Genomic DNA, 16,337 nt, shown 5'->3' with positions numbered 1-16,337 from the left:
TGTATATATATAGATACATATGTATATATATATGTATATATATACATACATATATACATATACCAAGGCTTTTCCCCCTTACAAGGGAGGTAGCCAAAAAGGAAAAGGCATAAAATAATTTCCACCCATTCCATCCCTGAATACACTCCACACCCCTTCACCCTCCCTCTCATCTTAGCACCTCCTGGATGACGGGTCATCCCTGCACCCTGTCCACCGCCCTGGGTCAGAGGCAGTGTCGCAAGACACAACACATCCACAGCAAGGCCACTTCATTAAATCGGCGACCCCCCTCTCCGCCCCCCCATGCATAAAGGAGAAGACGGGGAGAAATCCCTTCGGGCTGCGTCAAAATTTGCTCACACACACTGCCTCACCCCCATCCCCCCGCCCATTCCACCTCATGCATCACAACATCATCCATATACAACCATTCTCCATTCACCCCTGTCTTCTGTCCTCTCCAGTCCTTCCTCAACAGACATTCCCCTCTTTCCCAAAGCCCCCTTCACCCCATCCATCCACCTCATCCTAGGTCGTCCCTTCATGTTCACTCCCTCCACATCTGCCTTCCATACCTCTTTTACTAGTCTTTCTTCACTCATTCTTTCCATGTGTCCAAACCATCCTAATATTCTTTCATCAACCCTATCTCCCAACCCCCTTTCCACCCCTTTTCTCCTCCTCACCTCTTCATTTCTCACTCTATCCAGCCTAGTAACCCCCATCATACTTCTCAGACACCTCATCTCAAAAACATTCGAACTCCTTCTCTCTTCCCCTCTTATGTTCCTTGTTTCTGCCCAATACAATGCTCTTGGCACAATCACTCCTTCATATAGTCTCCTCTTAGCGTCCATTCCCAAATGTCTATTCCTCATTACACTTTTTAAACCACCAAGGCACTTACTCGCTTCTCTCAATCTACATTTTACCTCTACCTTCACCCCACCTTTTCCTGCCACATTTGCACCCAAGTATCTAAAACTATCCACTTCCTCCAGTCGCTCTCCCTTAATGCTCACTTACAGACTGCCACTTTCACCCCTTGTACATCTCATCACCTTACTTTTACCCACATTTATCTTCAGCTTTCTTCTATCACACACTCTCCCAAACTCTGCCACCAACTTCCTCAATCCCTCCTCCGATCCTGCCACAAGCGCAGTGTCGTCCGCAAACAACAGCTGGCTCACCTTCCACTTTTCTCCATTTTCTTTAACCATCTCCAATTCCTGACCCACCACTTTTGCATTTACCTCTCGCACTACCCCATCCATGTATAAGTTGAACAGCCAGGGTGAAATAACACATCCTTGACGAAGTCCCACCTTTACCTCGAACCACTCACTCTCTCCATTTCTAATCCTGACACAAGCTCTACTACTCTCATAAAAACTCTTGACAGCTCCTAGAAGCTTTCCTCCTATCCCGTATATCCGCAAAACCTCCCACAGTGCCTTTCTGTCTATCCTGTGGTAAACCTTTTCCAGGTTCATAAAGCCCCCCAAAAAACATCCTTCCCCTTTCCTATAGCTTTCTCACATATCTGTCTTACCACAAAAATCTGATCTACACAACCTCTACCCGTCCTAAATCCACACTGTTCCTCACCAATTACTCCCTCTGTTCCTCTCCTAATCCTCTCAATCAAGATCCTCCCATAAGCCTTCCCAACTACACTTAACAAGCTAATCCCTCTGAAACTACTACATTCACACTTGTCCCCTGTTCCTTTGTAAAGTGGAACTATACAGACACTCCTCCAGTCCTCCGGCACTCCACTCTCTCTCCAGCAAACATTGAATAACCTCCCCAGGCAGTCCATCATCACTGTACCTCCTTTTTTTAGACATTTTGCATGGCATCCATCCAGACCAGGTGCCTTACCTGCTTTCATCATCTTAACAACTGCCTTCACTTCATCCTCCCTTATTTCTCCTCCATTTTCCTCACTCATCACGGTCATTTTCTTAGCATTTCCCACTGGAGCTCTTTCCCTCCCTATCCTCCTTCACATTTAGCAACTCCCTAATATATATATATATATATATATATATATATATATATATATATATATATATATATATATATATATATATGTTGGTACATTGTGACAAGTTGATGAAGGTTTCGCTCTATGCTTCTTCAGAGGAAGAAGCATAGAGCGAAATCGGTCAGGAATAAACTCAGGAACTCGGAACTAGACCTGTGACTTCTTTTTCCACCTTCATCATATATATATATATATATATATATATATATATATATATAAATATATATATATATATATATATATTTGTGTTTATAATTTACAAATGTGCTACTTACTACATTATGTCCTGGTGATATATATATATATATATATATATAGAGATATATATATATATATATATATATATATACATATATATATATATAGATATATATACATATATATACATATATATATATATATATATATATATATATATATATATATATATATATATATATAGATAGATAGATAGATAGATAGATAGATATTATCGTATCACACTCGTCCTTGGAGGCAATGCTGCAGATGATCTCAAGCTGAAACAAATGATAATCTATCACTATCAAAATCCAAGAGCCTTAAATGGCCTCATCAAAGAATATCTGCCCGTCACCTTCAAGGCCAACAAAAAAGCATGGATGACAACTGCTCTCAATCAATAATATGTAAACTCCCATTTGTCTCCAGCCTTGAAGGAGTATGCATCGAAGAACAACTTGGTTTTCTACTCCTGTTAGACAATGCACCAGGTCACCTTCTATCGATGCATGGCTGGGCAGATAACATTGAGGTCCTCTTCTTGTCACCCAACACGACATAATTGATTCAGCCTATGGACCAGGGGATCATTGCAACCTTCAAGGCGCATTATCAGCGACGCACCCAAAAACAGTTGGTCGAAGCCTTAGATGACCCCAAAAAAGCTGTTTTCAAAGAGTTCTGGTCGTCATACAACATCCTCAAAGCGATCCATAACATTGATGCTGCATGGAGGGAGGTGAAAGAAAAGACAATGAATGGATGCCTGGGGCAAATTTTGGAAAGAGTGTGACCATGACTTTGATGGTTCCTTGATGTTGAAGAAGCCAGAAGGGACATTGTTAATCTCTCACACCAGGCTGGATTTGAAGACGTTAAAGATGATGTTATGAATCTGCTTAAACCCCACAGGGAACCACTCAGCAACGAAGATCTCAAGGAACTGGACTGAGAGAAGGCACTCTCCAGTGAAGATGAAGAAGAAGAACCGGAGGTGAGATTGGTGGAGGGTAAAGATATTCGTGGTGCATTCAAGTTGATTGATAAGGGACTCCAAATTTTCAAAGACAAAGACCCAAATTAGGCCTGGAGTGAGACGGTTTGCAACAATGTTTTAAAGAAACTCAAAATCTATCACACCTTGCATGAAGAAAAGCAAAGAAGAGCCAAGCAATCTGTAGCGAGGTCGCTACGAGGTCTGCGGGGGGGGGGGAATACTTGCCACACACTTTAGAGTTTTTCTGGTTTATTTATAATAGTCTTAAACACTCAATTACACATTTTGTACACAATTCATCACTAGGGCACGTCACCAACCGACGCTCCCGGACCTCTGCACTCGGTTTTTGTCCCCGGAAGTGACGAGGTAAGCATTTTCTTGAGGTGCCTTTCATCCTTTTGTTTAACAATTCTACCTTGAAAGTCCGTCGCCTCACATGGCTAGGACAACCTACTAATTACCTACTATATTTGTTTTAGAACTTGGTATGTACACATATCCAGGGGGGTGGTTCGTTAATATATAATGTTTCCGTGTGTTATGTGGGTCGTGTCTAATGGCATCCATTATGTGTGTGTGTTCGTGAGTCCGTTTGTGGGCGCTCGGCTGGTGCATGCAAACTCAGCGATTTGAGCGGATATGATATGGCGCCAGCCAGACTGGTGGTGATTGCGACATCGAGTGGTGTTGAATGAGAATGGTGATATATACATATCGCCCTCCCCCTGGGGTTAGGTGGCTCACGGCACCTAAGGTTACATGGTTAACAAATTTTTGATACATATATACTATTACATAGTTATATAGCCAGAGACACAAAATCTTTGGGTGGATATATGTGGAGGAGGGGGGGGGTGATGTTGAGGTGATTATGAGGTCCCAAGAGGGCACATTGAACTAGAAGGATGGGTATGCAATGTTGTGTCTCTGAATAGGGAATAAGGTTGTGTCTCACCAACATTACACATAATTTCTACCATCATACAAGGGTCTATACGATATTTACATATCACTGTAGGAAATCACATTTTCAAATATCATACTGGAGTTCATATGGTACTTCACAATTCACTGGTTGTAAATCACAATCTATGTTTTCTGGAAAGCTCTTATCACGAGTTTGTATGAGTATATATGTTGTTATGGTATTCAAGATATTGGATGAGACACAAGACCAAACTTATCCTAGGTTTACAGCAATTTGGGAAAGGGAGAGGAAAGGAAAAAAAAAAGCTGTTTGATGGTCTTATTTCATGCAAAAGAATTTCGTTAGTATCACTAATATAAAAATGATGATTAAGATTGAGAGGGCAGTGGAGGCATAGGGTAAAATTTTATAGTGCAGATCTAAGGAGTCCATATCAAGAGTAGTTGATTTATTTAGGAGACGTACCATGTCTATCTTACTTGGGAGGATGGTATCGGGGATCTTGGGGAGGGGTGGGAGTGTTAGTTGAGTTATGGGACCTAGATCGTGGGTGGTGTTGAGAGTGCCTTGGTAGTGTAATTTGTTGGGAAGGAGCATTGAGTCCATCATATAGATGTGGCAGGTGTCTGGTAGAGTGATAGAGCCGTTGATCTTATGATGGGAGGGTGGTTTGTGTAGGCATATTACGGATACTAATGTGGGGTGGGGAAGAAATATGAAGTGTTTATGTCCTACGTGGGTGTGGTGTATTTGAGTGTTGTCTGAAAAGCGAAAATCACATGTCTCGGAAAAATTGACTTTGGGTGTTGTGAGTTCTGAGAGGCAAGGTTGAGACTTGGTTAATTGGAAATGGAAGGGGTAAGCTGGACAGATATGGAAGTTGGGTCGTGCTATCTTGCAAGCTGCCATGGTTTCTGGTGAGGTCAGTGAAATCCACTGGCCGTCTGTTGATTTTAGGATGGTGGAGGTTGGTAGGTTGAGGGTCATTGTGCGGTTTTGATAAGGGTAGGGGAAGGGATAAATTTCCCAAAGGGAGAATCTCTTGATCGGGTCCATAGGTATGTTGATAAGAATAAATTCTTGAAAGATAGTTGATGCTAGGATGGGGTAGTAGTGTTGTATTTCATTCTGGAGGAAGAAGGGGGTGAGTTTCAATGTATTGTGAGCTTGTCGTAATGTTTGACTAAGTTGGGTTGGAGTGATCATTTGAGAGTTGACTATACCTGCGTGGGCGTTCCAAATATCTCTCTGGATTAGATTACTGTGACTCAGTAGCCTGTCTAGTTGTTTGTCTAGTTCATTTAGGTGGTGAAGGAAGAAAAGGGCTATTTGTGAATTTGCAATCTTAGATAACTGGGAAGTTGTGAATGCTGTGAGGTGGTTGATTTTTTCAATTACTGAATTTATTGAGGTGGCGAGGAGATCGATGTTTTTAGAGTTTAGATCTATGATTTTACCCTGTTTGTGTAGTACTTCTGTTATATTTCCTATGTGTGAGTGGACTGTTTTTATGTCTTGTTCAGTTGCAGTCCCGAACAGGGATTTAGATATGATGCCCATGAAATCGAACAGGCCACGTTTGACTCTACTGTTCTTTGGGTCTTCATTTTCTGGTTTGGGAAGGTGGTATATTGTGTATTTAATTGTGTTCATTTTTTCGTGTAGGGCGTTGACGTTGTGGTATAGTGTCATTGAGATTTCATGGTTTTAATCTGTGGTGTTGGGTATTTGGGTGGAGATTTGTTGCTCTATTTGTAATAAGTTTTTTTGGATTTTTATGAGGGGTCTTATCAACAGTTCAGGTGAAATCCTTAGTTTTACCATTATGGAATCCTCTACGCATGCGGTGGTGCCATGGCTGTTGACGATTGCTCCTGGTATCAGTATGGGGGTGGAGAGGGAGAGGTGGACGAGAAGGGGGAGCAGGAAGATGTGAGGCATCCTGTGGATGAAGGTTATGTTTTAGTGAATGAGGATATGTCTATCTGACTCTCGCTAAGGTTATAGTGGTCGGAAGGAAGTAGAGAAGTTTTGATAGATATGCGGAAGGGAGTTCTTATTGTAAATTGGCCATTTTAACCTCCACTGAGGGGTGCATGACGTCCTGCATCTTCAGGGGCGAGAGCTAGAGTGCATGTTTAGTTGCGTCGACGTAGTGTCATGTGATGGGACTTGCGCCTGGGTGAGTTATGTGTTAGTGCGGTAGGTGGGTTGTAGTTGGGAGGTGGGGTTGGGTCGAGGTTAAGTTTAACCTTTCTCAATTTCTCTCCGTGTATGGTTACGGTTGTGTGATCGGAAGGATCCGTTAACAGGAAAACATTGTTGGGGAGTGAGGTTGTGACTGTGAAGGGGCCTAAGAACTTGGGTTTGAGTTTGTTAGTTCTATTAGAGTCTTTGACCATGACTGTGTCTCCAAGTGTTATGATTAGTGGAGATGACCGTTTGTGTTGTTTTATTTTTGTTCTTTTTATTGAGCTACTTTGAGGTTTTCCCTGACTTGTTTGTATATATTTTGCATACCTCGTTTTAGGCATTGGGTAAGGTTATCTAGATTGTATAAGGGGGGGTTGGTTGGTTGAAGATTTGGTAGGGTAGGCGCATTCTTTGGCCAAAAATGAACTCATGGGGGGACATCTTTGTTGCGGAGTTGACTGTGCTGTTGATATTGGCTTGTACCTGTGGTAGCCAATCTTCCCAACTGTCCGTAAGATCGTTGGCCAAAGGTCTGAGGATTTCTAGCACTTTTCGGTTAGTGCGTTCAGTCAATCCATTCCCTTGTGGGTGGTAGGCAGTGGCGAAGGTTTGATCTACGTTGTAAAGATGTGCTATTTCGCGCATTACCTTATTCTTGAATTCTGAACCGTTATCAGACAGGACTTGTCTTGGGATATTGTATCTACAGAATATGTTGTTAACCAATGCTTTGGCCACAGTCTCTGCTGTTTTGTCTTGTAAAGGGACTAGGATGGTGTATTTTGACAGATAGTCAACTGCCGTGAGTACATAATTTGAACCTTGATGGCTCGTTGGCATTTTTAGTAGATCAATGCCAAGTGTTTCCCATGGTTCCGCAGGGAGTGGAATGTCTTTGATATTGAATTGTTTTGGGTCAGATCCTCTGAATTGGTTGCAAGTTACACATGAGTCTATGTGTGTGGTTATATCTTTTTTCATTTTGATCCAGAAGTATGACTGTCTGGCGGTATTCAGTGTCTTATCCCTGCCTGAGTGGCCTCCCATTGCACTGTCGTGTAATATGTGTAGGACCTTGGGAACTCGGGCTCTGGGAATGATTGTTACTTCCCTGCTGTTAGTGGTTCTCCTTATAATTCCGTCGACCAGTTTGAGTTCCTCTATTGGGACAGGTGGTCGGGACTGTAAGGGTGTTCTTGAAAGTAGATGTTGTTTTACTTTAGACCATGTCGGGTCTTTGTCTGTTTCTTCTCTAAGGTCTTGCATAGGGATACAGGTTGTTTTTGCTAGGATTGACACGTGAGTTTGTCTGCTAAGTGAGTCAGCTACTATGTTAGCCGTTCCAGCTAGGTATGTAATCTTTGGATCAAAGTCCAATAAGGTGGTTTTCCACCTAGCAATTCTGCCATGTAAGTCTTTAGAGTTAAAGAGGTAGACTAGGGGTTGGTGGTCTGTAAAAACATTTATCTTATAGCCTAGTATAAGATATTTAAAATGTTTCAAGCCCCATATCAATGCAAGCCCTTCTTTGTGGGTAGTTGAATAGTTACTTTCAGGCTTATTCAGTACTCTACTTGCGTAGGCTATGGGGTGCTCTTTCCCGTTTTCATCTTTCTGCTGTAAGACTGCGCCTATTCCTTTAGAGGAGGCGTCGGTGTACAGAAGGAATTCTTTCTTCATGTCAGGAAAGGTTAGGACAGGGGTTGTGGTAAGAGCATGTTTAAGTATGTCGAAGCTTTGCTGTTCTGCTTCAGACCATTTAAAGGTCTCGCCTTTCCTTGTGAATTTGGTGAGGGGGGATGCTATGTGTGCAAAATGTCTTATGAAGTGTCTATAGTATGATGCTAGTCCTAAGAAACTTCTTGTTTCATCTGCGTTTCTGGGGGTTGGGAAATTGGTTATTATGTTTATTTTATCTGGGGTGGTATGGATGCCTCTGGCATCGACTTTATGACCTAGGAAGGTGAGTTCCGTCTATAGGAATTTACACTTTCCTAGTTGGATTTTCAGTCCGGTGTTTTTGAGTCTTTTGAGGACAATCTCTAGTGTATGAAGGTGGTCAGTTTGTGTGGGACTATAGATGATGAGGTCGTCTAAGTAGACGAATAATGAGATTCCTATCATGTCGCTGAAAATGCGAGTCATTAATCTTTGTTGGGTTAAGGGAGCATTCTTAAGGCCAAAGGGCATACGCTCGAAGTGGAAATGTCCCTTATCAGTGGAGAATGCAGTTACGGGTTTTGATTCCTCCGTGAGCTCCACCTGCCAGAAGGCTGACTTAAGGTCAATTGTGGAAAAAACGGTATTCCCGTTACCAATGTTTTGTAAGACCCAATCTGTGGGTCAGATTGAGTTAGGTGATTTATTTTCCTAAAGTCAACAACAGGGCGTAAAGTTCCGTCTTTCTTAGGGACTAGGAAGAGGGGACTGTTCCACGGACTTTCCGAGTGAAAAATTACACCTTGGTGTAACATCTCGTGCACACTGTTGTCGACTTGTGTTTTCCTACTGTGGGGTATGCGGTAAGCGGGGGTGTATGAGGGGGGGGGGGTGTTGGGGGAGGATTTGGATGTGATGTTTGATTATATCACATTTGCCTAAGGGTTCGCCTTCTAAGGCGATAGCCGATCTATTCCTTTGTAGGATGTATTGTAATTTGTCACGCATCTCTCCGTTGGCTGATGTGATTTGGTTGGGGTGGATAGGAGTGAGGGGTTGTGTTTGTCTTACGGTGTTGATGTGTTGAGGGAGTGGTTCCTGGATTGGGGAATTGTGGAGATGGACTGAACAAATGTATGTGTTCTCTTTAATTTTGCGGTGTTGGTCTGAGAGATTCGTTAACATAGCTAGGGTGTATTTATTTTCTGATACTATATCCCAGGAGGACTCCAGGGTTATGTTGTTAAGTCTGGACGTGTCTGGGTCAATTATGACGTCCTGATATCCGATTGCTCCGGGTATATATAGTGGGACTGTTATAGAATGTCTAGGAGGTATGATGACTGTGTTAGACAACAGTGTCTTTGAGGTGACATAAGGGGGTGGGCGGAAAGAGTAGCTCTTAGTGGGATTTGGGTTATTTAAGCCAGACAGACATGAAAGGGGTTGTGTGTCTAGGCCGGGTGCTTCAAGGGTTTTGGAGATGTCATTTACGTCTTGGAAGGAGATTTTGTTGGTATCTAAATTAATTATTGCCTTCCAGTTCTCTAGTGACTTTAAACCTATTATGCTTTGTTGATCGAGACTCCATTCATCAGCTAAGTGGAAGGATGTAAGACCTACTTGGGAATTGTTTACCTCTATGTTTAGATCAATCATATCATGAAGTGATATGGTAGATCCTTCTATCAATAGACCTTCCGTATTTGAATACTGGATTTGGGGTGGGTCATTTAGTGCTTCGTAGAGAGCTCTGGGGATGAGGTTCAGGTTTGTTCCTGTATCAACCATCATGTCAACAGTAATTTGATCTAATGTCACCTTTAGAGTGATATAGTTGTGTGGTGTGTCAGATGTTCCTATGGTGGTCTGGTGCGTGAGGCTGGTGCACGTTCCCCCAATCGGTGTTGAGTTGTATGTGTTGTGTGGGAGGAGGGTGTTTGTCGAGGTGCGGTAACTTGTTTGTTTGTTCTCTGATGAGGTTGTGGTTGTGATTTTTGTTGAGAACATTCCTCGTTGGAGTGAGTTGTGGTTTTGTGTAGGTTGCAGTATTTGCCTGGCCGTGTTGGTTTTGACATGTTGGGGGGTCTAAGGGTGGGTGGGAGTTGTTTGATTTGGTGTTGAGCTCTACATTGGGAATCTGTGTGGGAGGTAGTACCATGAATTGAGCAAGGGGTAGCGCGGTGTTGTGCCTACGGGTGTTGATATTGTTGCGCTCCACACTGAGAATCCGTGTGGGAAGTAGTTCCATGAACTGAGCAAGGGGTAGTGTGGTGTTGTGCTTGCATTTGTTGTTTCTGTATGCAGTCTCTGGTGTTGTGACTTGATGAAAGATGGTAGGAACACCAGTTAGATGGTTGCGCTGTATTGGAGCTAGGGGGCTGGTGTGACTGAAGGCTATTTAGTCTAGCAAAATGGTGCTGGTCAGAGAGGGAGATGTTGCAAGCGTTGGTTATGTCTAATATGTATGTGTAAGCTAATGGGTTTCTAGTGTTTAAATCCCTTTTTGTGGCTTCTCTTTGACACTTGGTGGGGAGTTGGGAAAAATAAAGGCCTATCTCCAGGAATGTGTAAAAGTTTTCTAATGTCACTGCCTTTTTTCCTGTAATGGTTGTACAGATCCAAGGGCTGTTATTTTCTAGATTTTCCCTAATTTCTTTAATTGCGTTAGCAACATTATCCTTGATGTTAGTCTATTTTTGAGTTCTAGTATTATTTAGAAATGTGAGGAGAAAGTTAATGTTGTTTGCTTGTTTGCTCTGAAAGACATTTAACAGATGCTGCTTATAATCGCTATATGTGATCCCTGTGGCTATCAGATTGTCTAGCATCCGAGCGGTAGATCGGTGCTCATCTGATGCTTCTATTTTCTGGCGGCATAGATTTATCTTATCTAAGTCAGAGTAGTTTGGATTTTTAGAAAAGAAAAGGTCACATGCCGTTAGGAAGTCAGTGATGGAGAGTCCGCTAGCTTGAGAGAAGGTAGGGATTTCGGTTAGAGGGGTAATGGTTTGGTAATTATTGATTACTGTAGGTTGGAGTTGTGGGTGAGGGTGTTGCGATGGGGTTGGGGCAAGGTTAGGTGGTGGGTAGGGATGTGAGGTGGTGTGGGAGTTGTTTGATGTGCTGTTGAGCTCTACATTGGGAATCTGTGTGGGAGGTAGTACCATGAATTGAGCAAGGGGTAGCGCGGTGTTGTGCCTACGGGTGTTGATATTGTTGCGCTCCACACTGAGAATCCGTGTGGGAAGTAGTTCCATGAACTGAGCAAGGGGTAGTGTGGTGTTGTGCTTGCATTTGTTGTTTCTGTATGCAGTCTCTGGTGTTGTGACTTGATGAAAGATGGTAGGAACACCAGTTAGATGGTTGCGCTGTATTGGAGCTAGGGGGCTGGTGTGACTGAAGGCTATTTAGTCTAGCAAAATGGTGCTGGTCAGAGAGGGAGATGTTGCAAGCGTTGGTTATGTCTAATATGTATGTGTAAGCTAATGGGTTTCTAGTGTTTAAATCCCTTTTTGTGGCTTCTCTTTGACACTTGGGTGGGAGTTGGGAAAAATAAAGGCCTATCTCCAGGAATGTGTAAAAGTTTTCTAATGTCACTGCCTTTTTTCCTGTAATGGTTGTACAGATCCAAGGGCTGTTATTTTCTAGATTTTCCCTAATTTCTTTAATTGCGTTAGCAACATTATCCTTGATGTTAGTCTATTTTTGAGTTCTAGTATTATTTAGAAATGTGAGGAGAAAGTTAATGTTGTTTGCTTGTTTGCTCTGAAAGACATTTAACAGATGCTGCTTATAATCGCTATATGTGATCCCTGTGGCTATCAGATTGTCTAGCATCCGAGCGGTAGATCGGTGCTCATCTGATGCTTCTATTTTCTGGCGGCATAGATTTATCTTATCTAAGTCAGAGTAGTTTGGATTTTTAGAAAAGAAAAGGTCACATGCCGTTAGGAAGTCAGTGATGGAGAGTCCGCTAGCTTGAGAGAAGGTAGGGATTTCGGTTAGAGGGGTAATGGTTTGGTAATTATTGATTACTGTAGGTTGGAGTTGTGGGTGAGGGTGTTGCGATGGGGTTGGGGCAAGGTTAGGTGGTGGGTAGGGATGTGAGGTGGTGTGGGAGTTGTTTGATTTGGTGTTGAGCTCTACATTGGGAATCTGTGTGGGAGGTAGTACCATGAATTGAGCAAGGGGTAGCGCGGTGTTGTGCCTACGGGTGTTGATATTGTTGCGCTCCACACTGAGAATCCGTGTGGGAAGTAGTTCCATGAACTGAGCAAGGGGTAGTGTGGTGTTGTGCTTGCATTTGTTGTTTCTGTATGCAGTCTCTGGTGTTGTGACTTGATGAAAGATGGTAGGAACACCAGTTAGATGGTTGCGCTGTATTGGAGCTAGGGGGCTGGTGTGACTGAAGGCTATTTAGTCTAGCAAAATGGTGCTGGTCAGAGAGGGAGATGTTGCAAGCGTTGGTTATGTCTAATATGTATGTGTAAGCTAATGGGTTTCTAGTGTTTAAATCCCTTTTTGTGGCTTCTCTTTGACACTTGGGTGGGAGTTGGGAAAAATAAAGGCCTATCTCCAGGAATGTGTAAAAGTTTTCTAATGTCACTGCCTTTTTTCCTGTAATGGTTGTACAGATCCAAGGGCTGTTATTTTCTAGATTTTCCCTAATTTCTTTAATTGCGTTAGCAACATTATCCTTGATGTTAGTCTATTTTTGAGTTCTAGTATTATTTAGAAATGTGAGGAGAAAGTTAATGTTGTTTGCTTGTTTGCTCTGAAAGACATTTAACAGATGCTGCTTATAATCGCTATATGTGATCCCTGTGGCTATCAGATTGTCTAGCATCCGAGCGGTAGATCGGTGCTCATCTGATGCTTCTATTTTCTGGCGGCATAGATTTATCTTATCTAAGTCAGAGTAGTTTGGATTTTTAGAAAAGAAAAGGTCACATGCCGTTAGGAAGTCAGTGATGGAGAGTCCGCTAGCTTGAGAGAAGGTAGGGATTTCGGTTAGAGGGGTAATGGTTTGGTAATTATTGATTACTGTAGGTTGGAGTTGTGGGTGAGGGTGTTGCGATGGGGTTGGGGCAAGGTTAGGTGGTGGGTAGGGATGTGAGGTGAAGGCAGGTTGACTTGACGGGAAGTTGGGAGAAGGGAAGGCTAAGTTCTCGTATGCATGGGTTGTGGGGTTCAGGGATTGTTGCTGGGGGTCCACATAAGGAGGAATTTGGGGTTGCGGTGAGGTGTGGGGGGGTCGTTGTTGAGGGTCTAGTTGAGGGGGAATTTGGGGTTGCGGTGAGGTGTGGGGGGGTCGTTGTTGAGGGTCTAGTTGAGGGGGAATTTGGGGTTGCGGTGTGGAGTGGGGGAGGGGGTTGGGGAGGTGTTGTAGTTGGGTCGGGTTAAAAGGGTCTTCCCGTGAGTGGTCATGGTGAAGGGGTAGGTTGTCAAAGTAATCCTCAGGAATTATTTGAGAATCTGCCTTAGTCGTGGCATGGTCTGAGTCATGAGAGGGTTTTTCTTCTTTAGATGCGGAAAGAAATCCTTCAATTAAATTTCTGACCTTGGCTCTCGTACCTGTAGCCATGTTAGTGTCTAACTAGAGATGCATGTATCACTTAACAGGTATAGGAAGTAGTTAGGTGAGATGGGAATTCTAAGTTGAAATAGTTAAATTAAAAAAAAAATTGGTATGCATTACCTATGAGGCAGTGTGTTATAGTTAGATAGGAGGAGAGGTATAAGTCATCAATGGGTAATATTTAGAATATTATAATAAAAATGTGTATAATGTAAACAAGAATCACTTAACTGAAAAAAGCATATCAAAATGATACGATGTATGTAAAACAGGGTAATAATGTCATAAAATTGTAAATATGCACAAAAGGGTAATATGAGAGTTCTTGCAGATACAATATATATAACAAGGTAATAGTTAAATCTAAAAAAAATTATTGCATGCACAAATATATGTCACGTTATAAATTGGCAAAATACATGGAACGGTTGAATATATATATATATATATATATATATATATATATATATATAAGCCACTGGTTAAGTTATGAGAATTGTATATAGTTTATATTATATAGCACTGGTACCTTAGTGGCGTAAAATTTTTAGTTCTTTTGGTTCGGATATGCAGTCACGCATTATTTGTTGTTATCTTACTTGGAAGATTTCAGTTCGTTGATAGGATTGTAAGCTTAAACAGCTGTGTAGATACTGCCAGGAGGGGCTGTCGCTGTCCGTAGATTTGTTTGTCCTGACGTACGATGATTTGGAAGGTCCCACTGGTGGTAGGGTATTTTGACGAAATATGTGTTGATTGGTGTGCAATTACCTCCAGGTGAGGCTGCTTGTGGTTGGGTACATCTAGACGTATGAAGTCTAGGTGTATGATGCTCGCATGGAAAGGGAGAGAAAAGCGAGTATCAGGGGGATTTTAAGGGGTAGATGAGGATTATTAATATTATCAAGTATTGTGAGGGGTGGATAGAAGGTTATTTACCTGTTTTTGGAAGTGGTTAGGAATTTGGAGTCGGTGATGACGATGCCCGTGACAGTGTAGAGTGTACTGCGGTGGCGAGGAGATGTCAAAGGCAGGCGACGGCAGCTCGTGGCCGAGGTCCGTGCTGCTCGACGGTGGGCGTGGCTGGCTTGCTTCGGGTTGAGCGTACGGTGGTTTCTAGGAACCAGTCTCTTCTATAGTTAACACTAGTCTCTTCAGAGGAGATGGGTCGCGGGCATTGCTGCCACCAAATGTAGCGAGGTCGCTACGAGGTCTGCCCGGGGGGTTACTTGCCACACACTTTAGAGTTTTTCTGGTTTATTTATAAATGTCTTGAACACTCAATTACACAGTTTGTACACGATTCATCACTAGGGCACGTCACCAACCGACGCTCCCGGACCTCTGCACTCGGTTTTTGTCCCCGGAAGTGACGAGGTAAGCATTTTCTTGAGGTGCCTTTCATCCTTTTGTTTAACAATTCTACCTTGAAAGTCCGTCGCCTCACATGGCTAGGACAACCTACTAATTACCTACTATATTTGTTTTAGAACTTGGTATGTACACATATCCAGGGGGGTGGTTCGTTAATATATAATGTTTCCGTGTGTTATGTGGGTCGTGTCTAATGGCATCCATTATGTGTGTGTGTTCGTGAGTCCGTTTGTGGGCGCTCGGCTGGTGCGCTCGGCTGGTAGCATGCAAACTCAGCGATTTGAGCGGATATGGTATGGCGCCAGCCAGACTGGTGGTGATTGCGACATCGAGTGGTGTTGCATGAGAATGGTGATGTATACAAATCAACCATAACTAGCTTCTTCACAGCTCTTTCAATGTCACCACCACCCACTCCTTCCACGCCAGGGCTATCCACTTCTTTCACGCTAGAGTCTTTCATTCCTTCCACGCCAGGGCCATCCACTCTTTCCAGGCCAGGGCCATCCACTCCTTCTACGCCAGGGCTATCCATTTCCAAGTCAAGGCCATCTATTTTTGCAAAACCAAGTCCTTCCACCTCCAATCAAAATCCTCACCAGTCACCATCAACTCAAAGTCCACCAAAGAGTCTTTATCTGCTACCCCAAGGCCAGCCACCTCCCATTCCCATCAACTAAACTCTTAAAAATCTTAGAAATATGATAAACACAGTTTATGTACAAGTGCTTTTCATAGTCGCTGTGCATGCTACCGTATTTATTAATTCTTTTTGTACTTTAATATGGTGAATATTGTACTGTTTAGACTGAAAAATCTTATGTCTAGGAACATAAACCCTATTTTTGTATTGCTTTAGATATTCGCTATACGAAGGGGTTTTCAGAAACCTAACCCTTTCGTATAGCGGGGATCACTTGTATATGTATATATACACACACAAACACACACACACACACACACACACACACACACACACACACACACACACACACACACACACACACACACACACACACACACACACACACACACACACACACACACACACACACACACACACACACACACATATATATATATATATATATATATATATATATATGTATATGTATATGTATATGTATATGTGTTTATAAATAAATATATACACACACGCGCGCTCGTGTGTTTATGTGTATGTGTGTGTGTGGTGTGCGTGTATGTGTGTGTGTGTGGTGTGCGTGTATGTGTGTGTGTGTGTGTGTGTGTGTGTGTGTGTGTGTGTGTGTGTGTGTGTGTGTGTGTGTGTGTGTGTGTGTGTGTG

At 42.7% G+C, this 16,337-nt stretch overlaps 1 protein-coding gene across 1 annotated transcript; it reads right to left on the bottom strand.

Annotated features, from left to right (window-relative positions):
• Positions 1–3,482: 3,482 nt before the first annotated feature.
• LOC143025249 (uncharacterized) lies at positions 3,483–15,346 on the bottom strand. Its single transcript, XM_076184709.1, has 2 exons — positions 14,257–15,346; positions 3,483–6,166 (listed from the first exon to the last, which is right to left on the bottom strand). Exon 2 carries the CDS (start codon positions 5,914–5,916, stop codon positions 4,543–4,545), a length of 1,374 nt encoding a protein of 457 aa, XP_076040824.1. The 5' UTR covers positions 5,917–6,166; positions 14,257–15,346; the 3' UTR covers positions 3,483–4,542.
• Positions 15,347–16,337: the final 991 nt, after the last annotated feature.

This window comes from Oratosquilla oratoria, chromosome 5 (assembly GCF_046742065.1).
Source record: "Oratosquilla oratoria isolate Oo_2021 chromosome 5, ASM4674206v1, whole genome shotgun sequence".
NCBI lineage: Eukaryota > Metazoa > Arthropoda > Malacostraca > Stomatopoda > Squillidae > Oratosquilla > Oratosquilla oratoria.
This window is presented reverse-complemented; position numbering and strand designations above follow the sequence as displayed.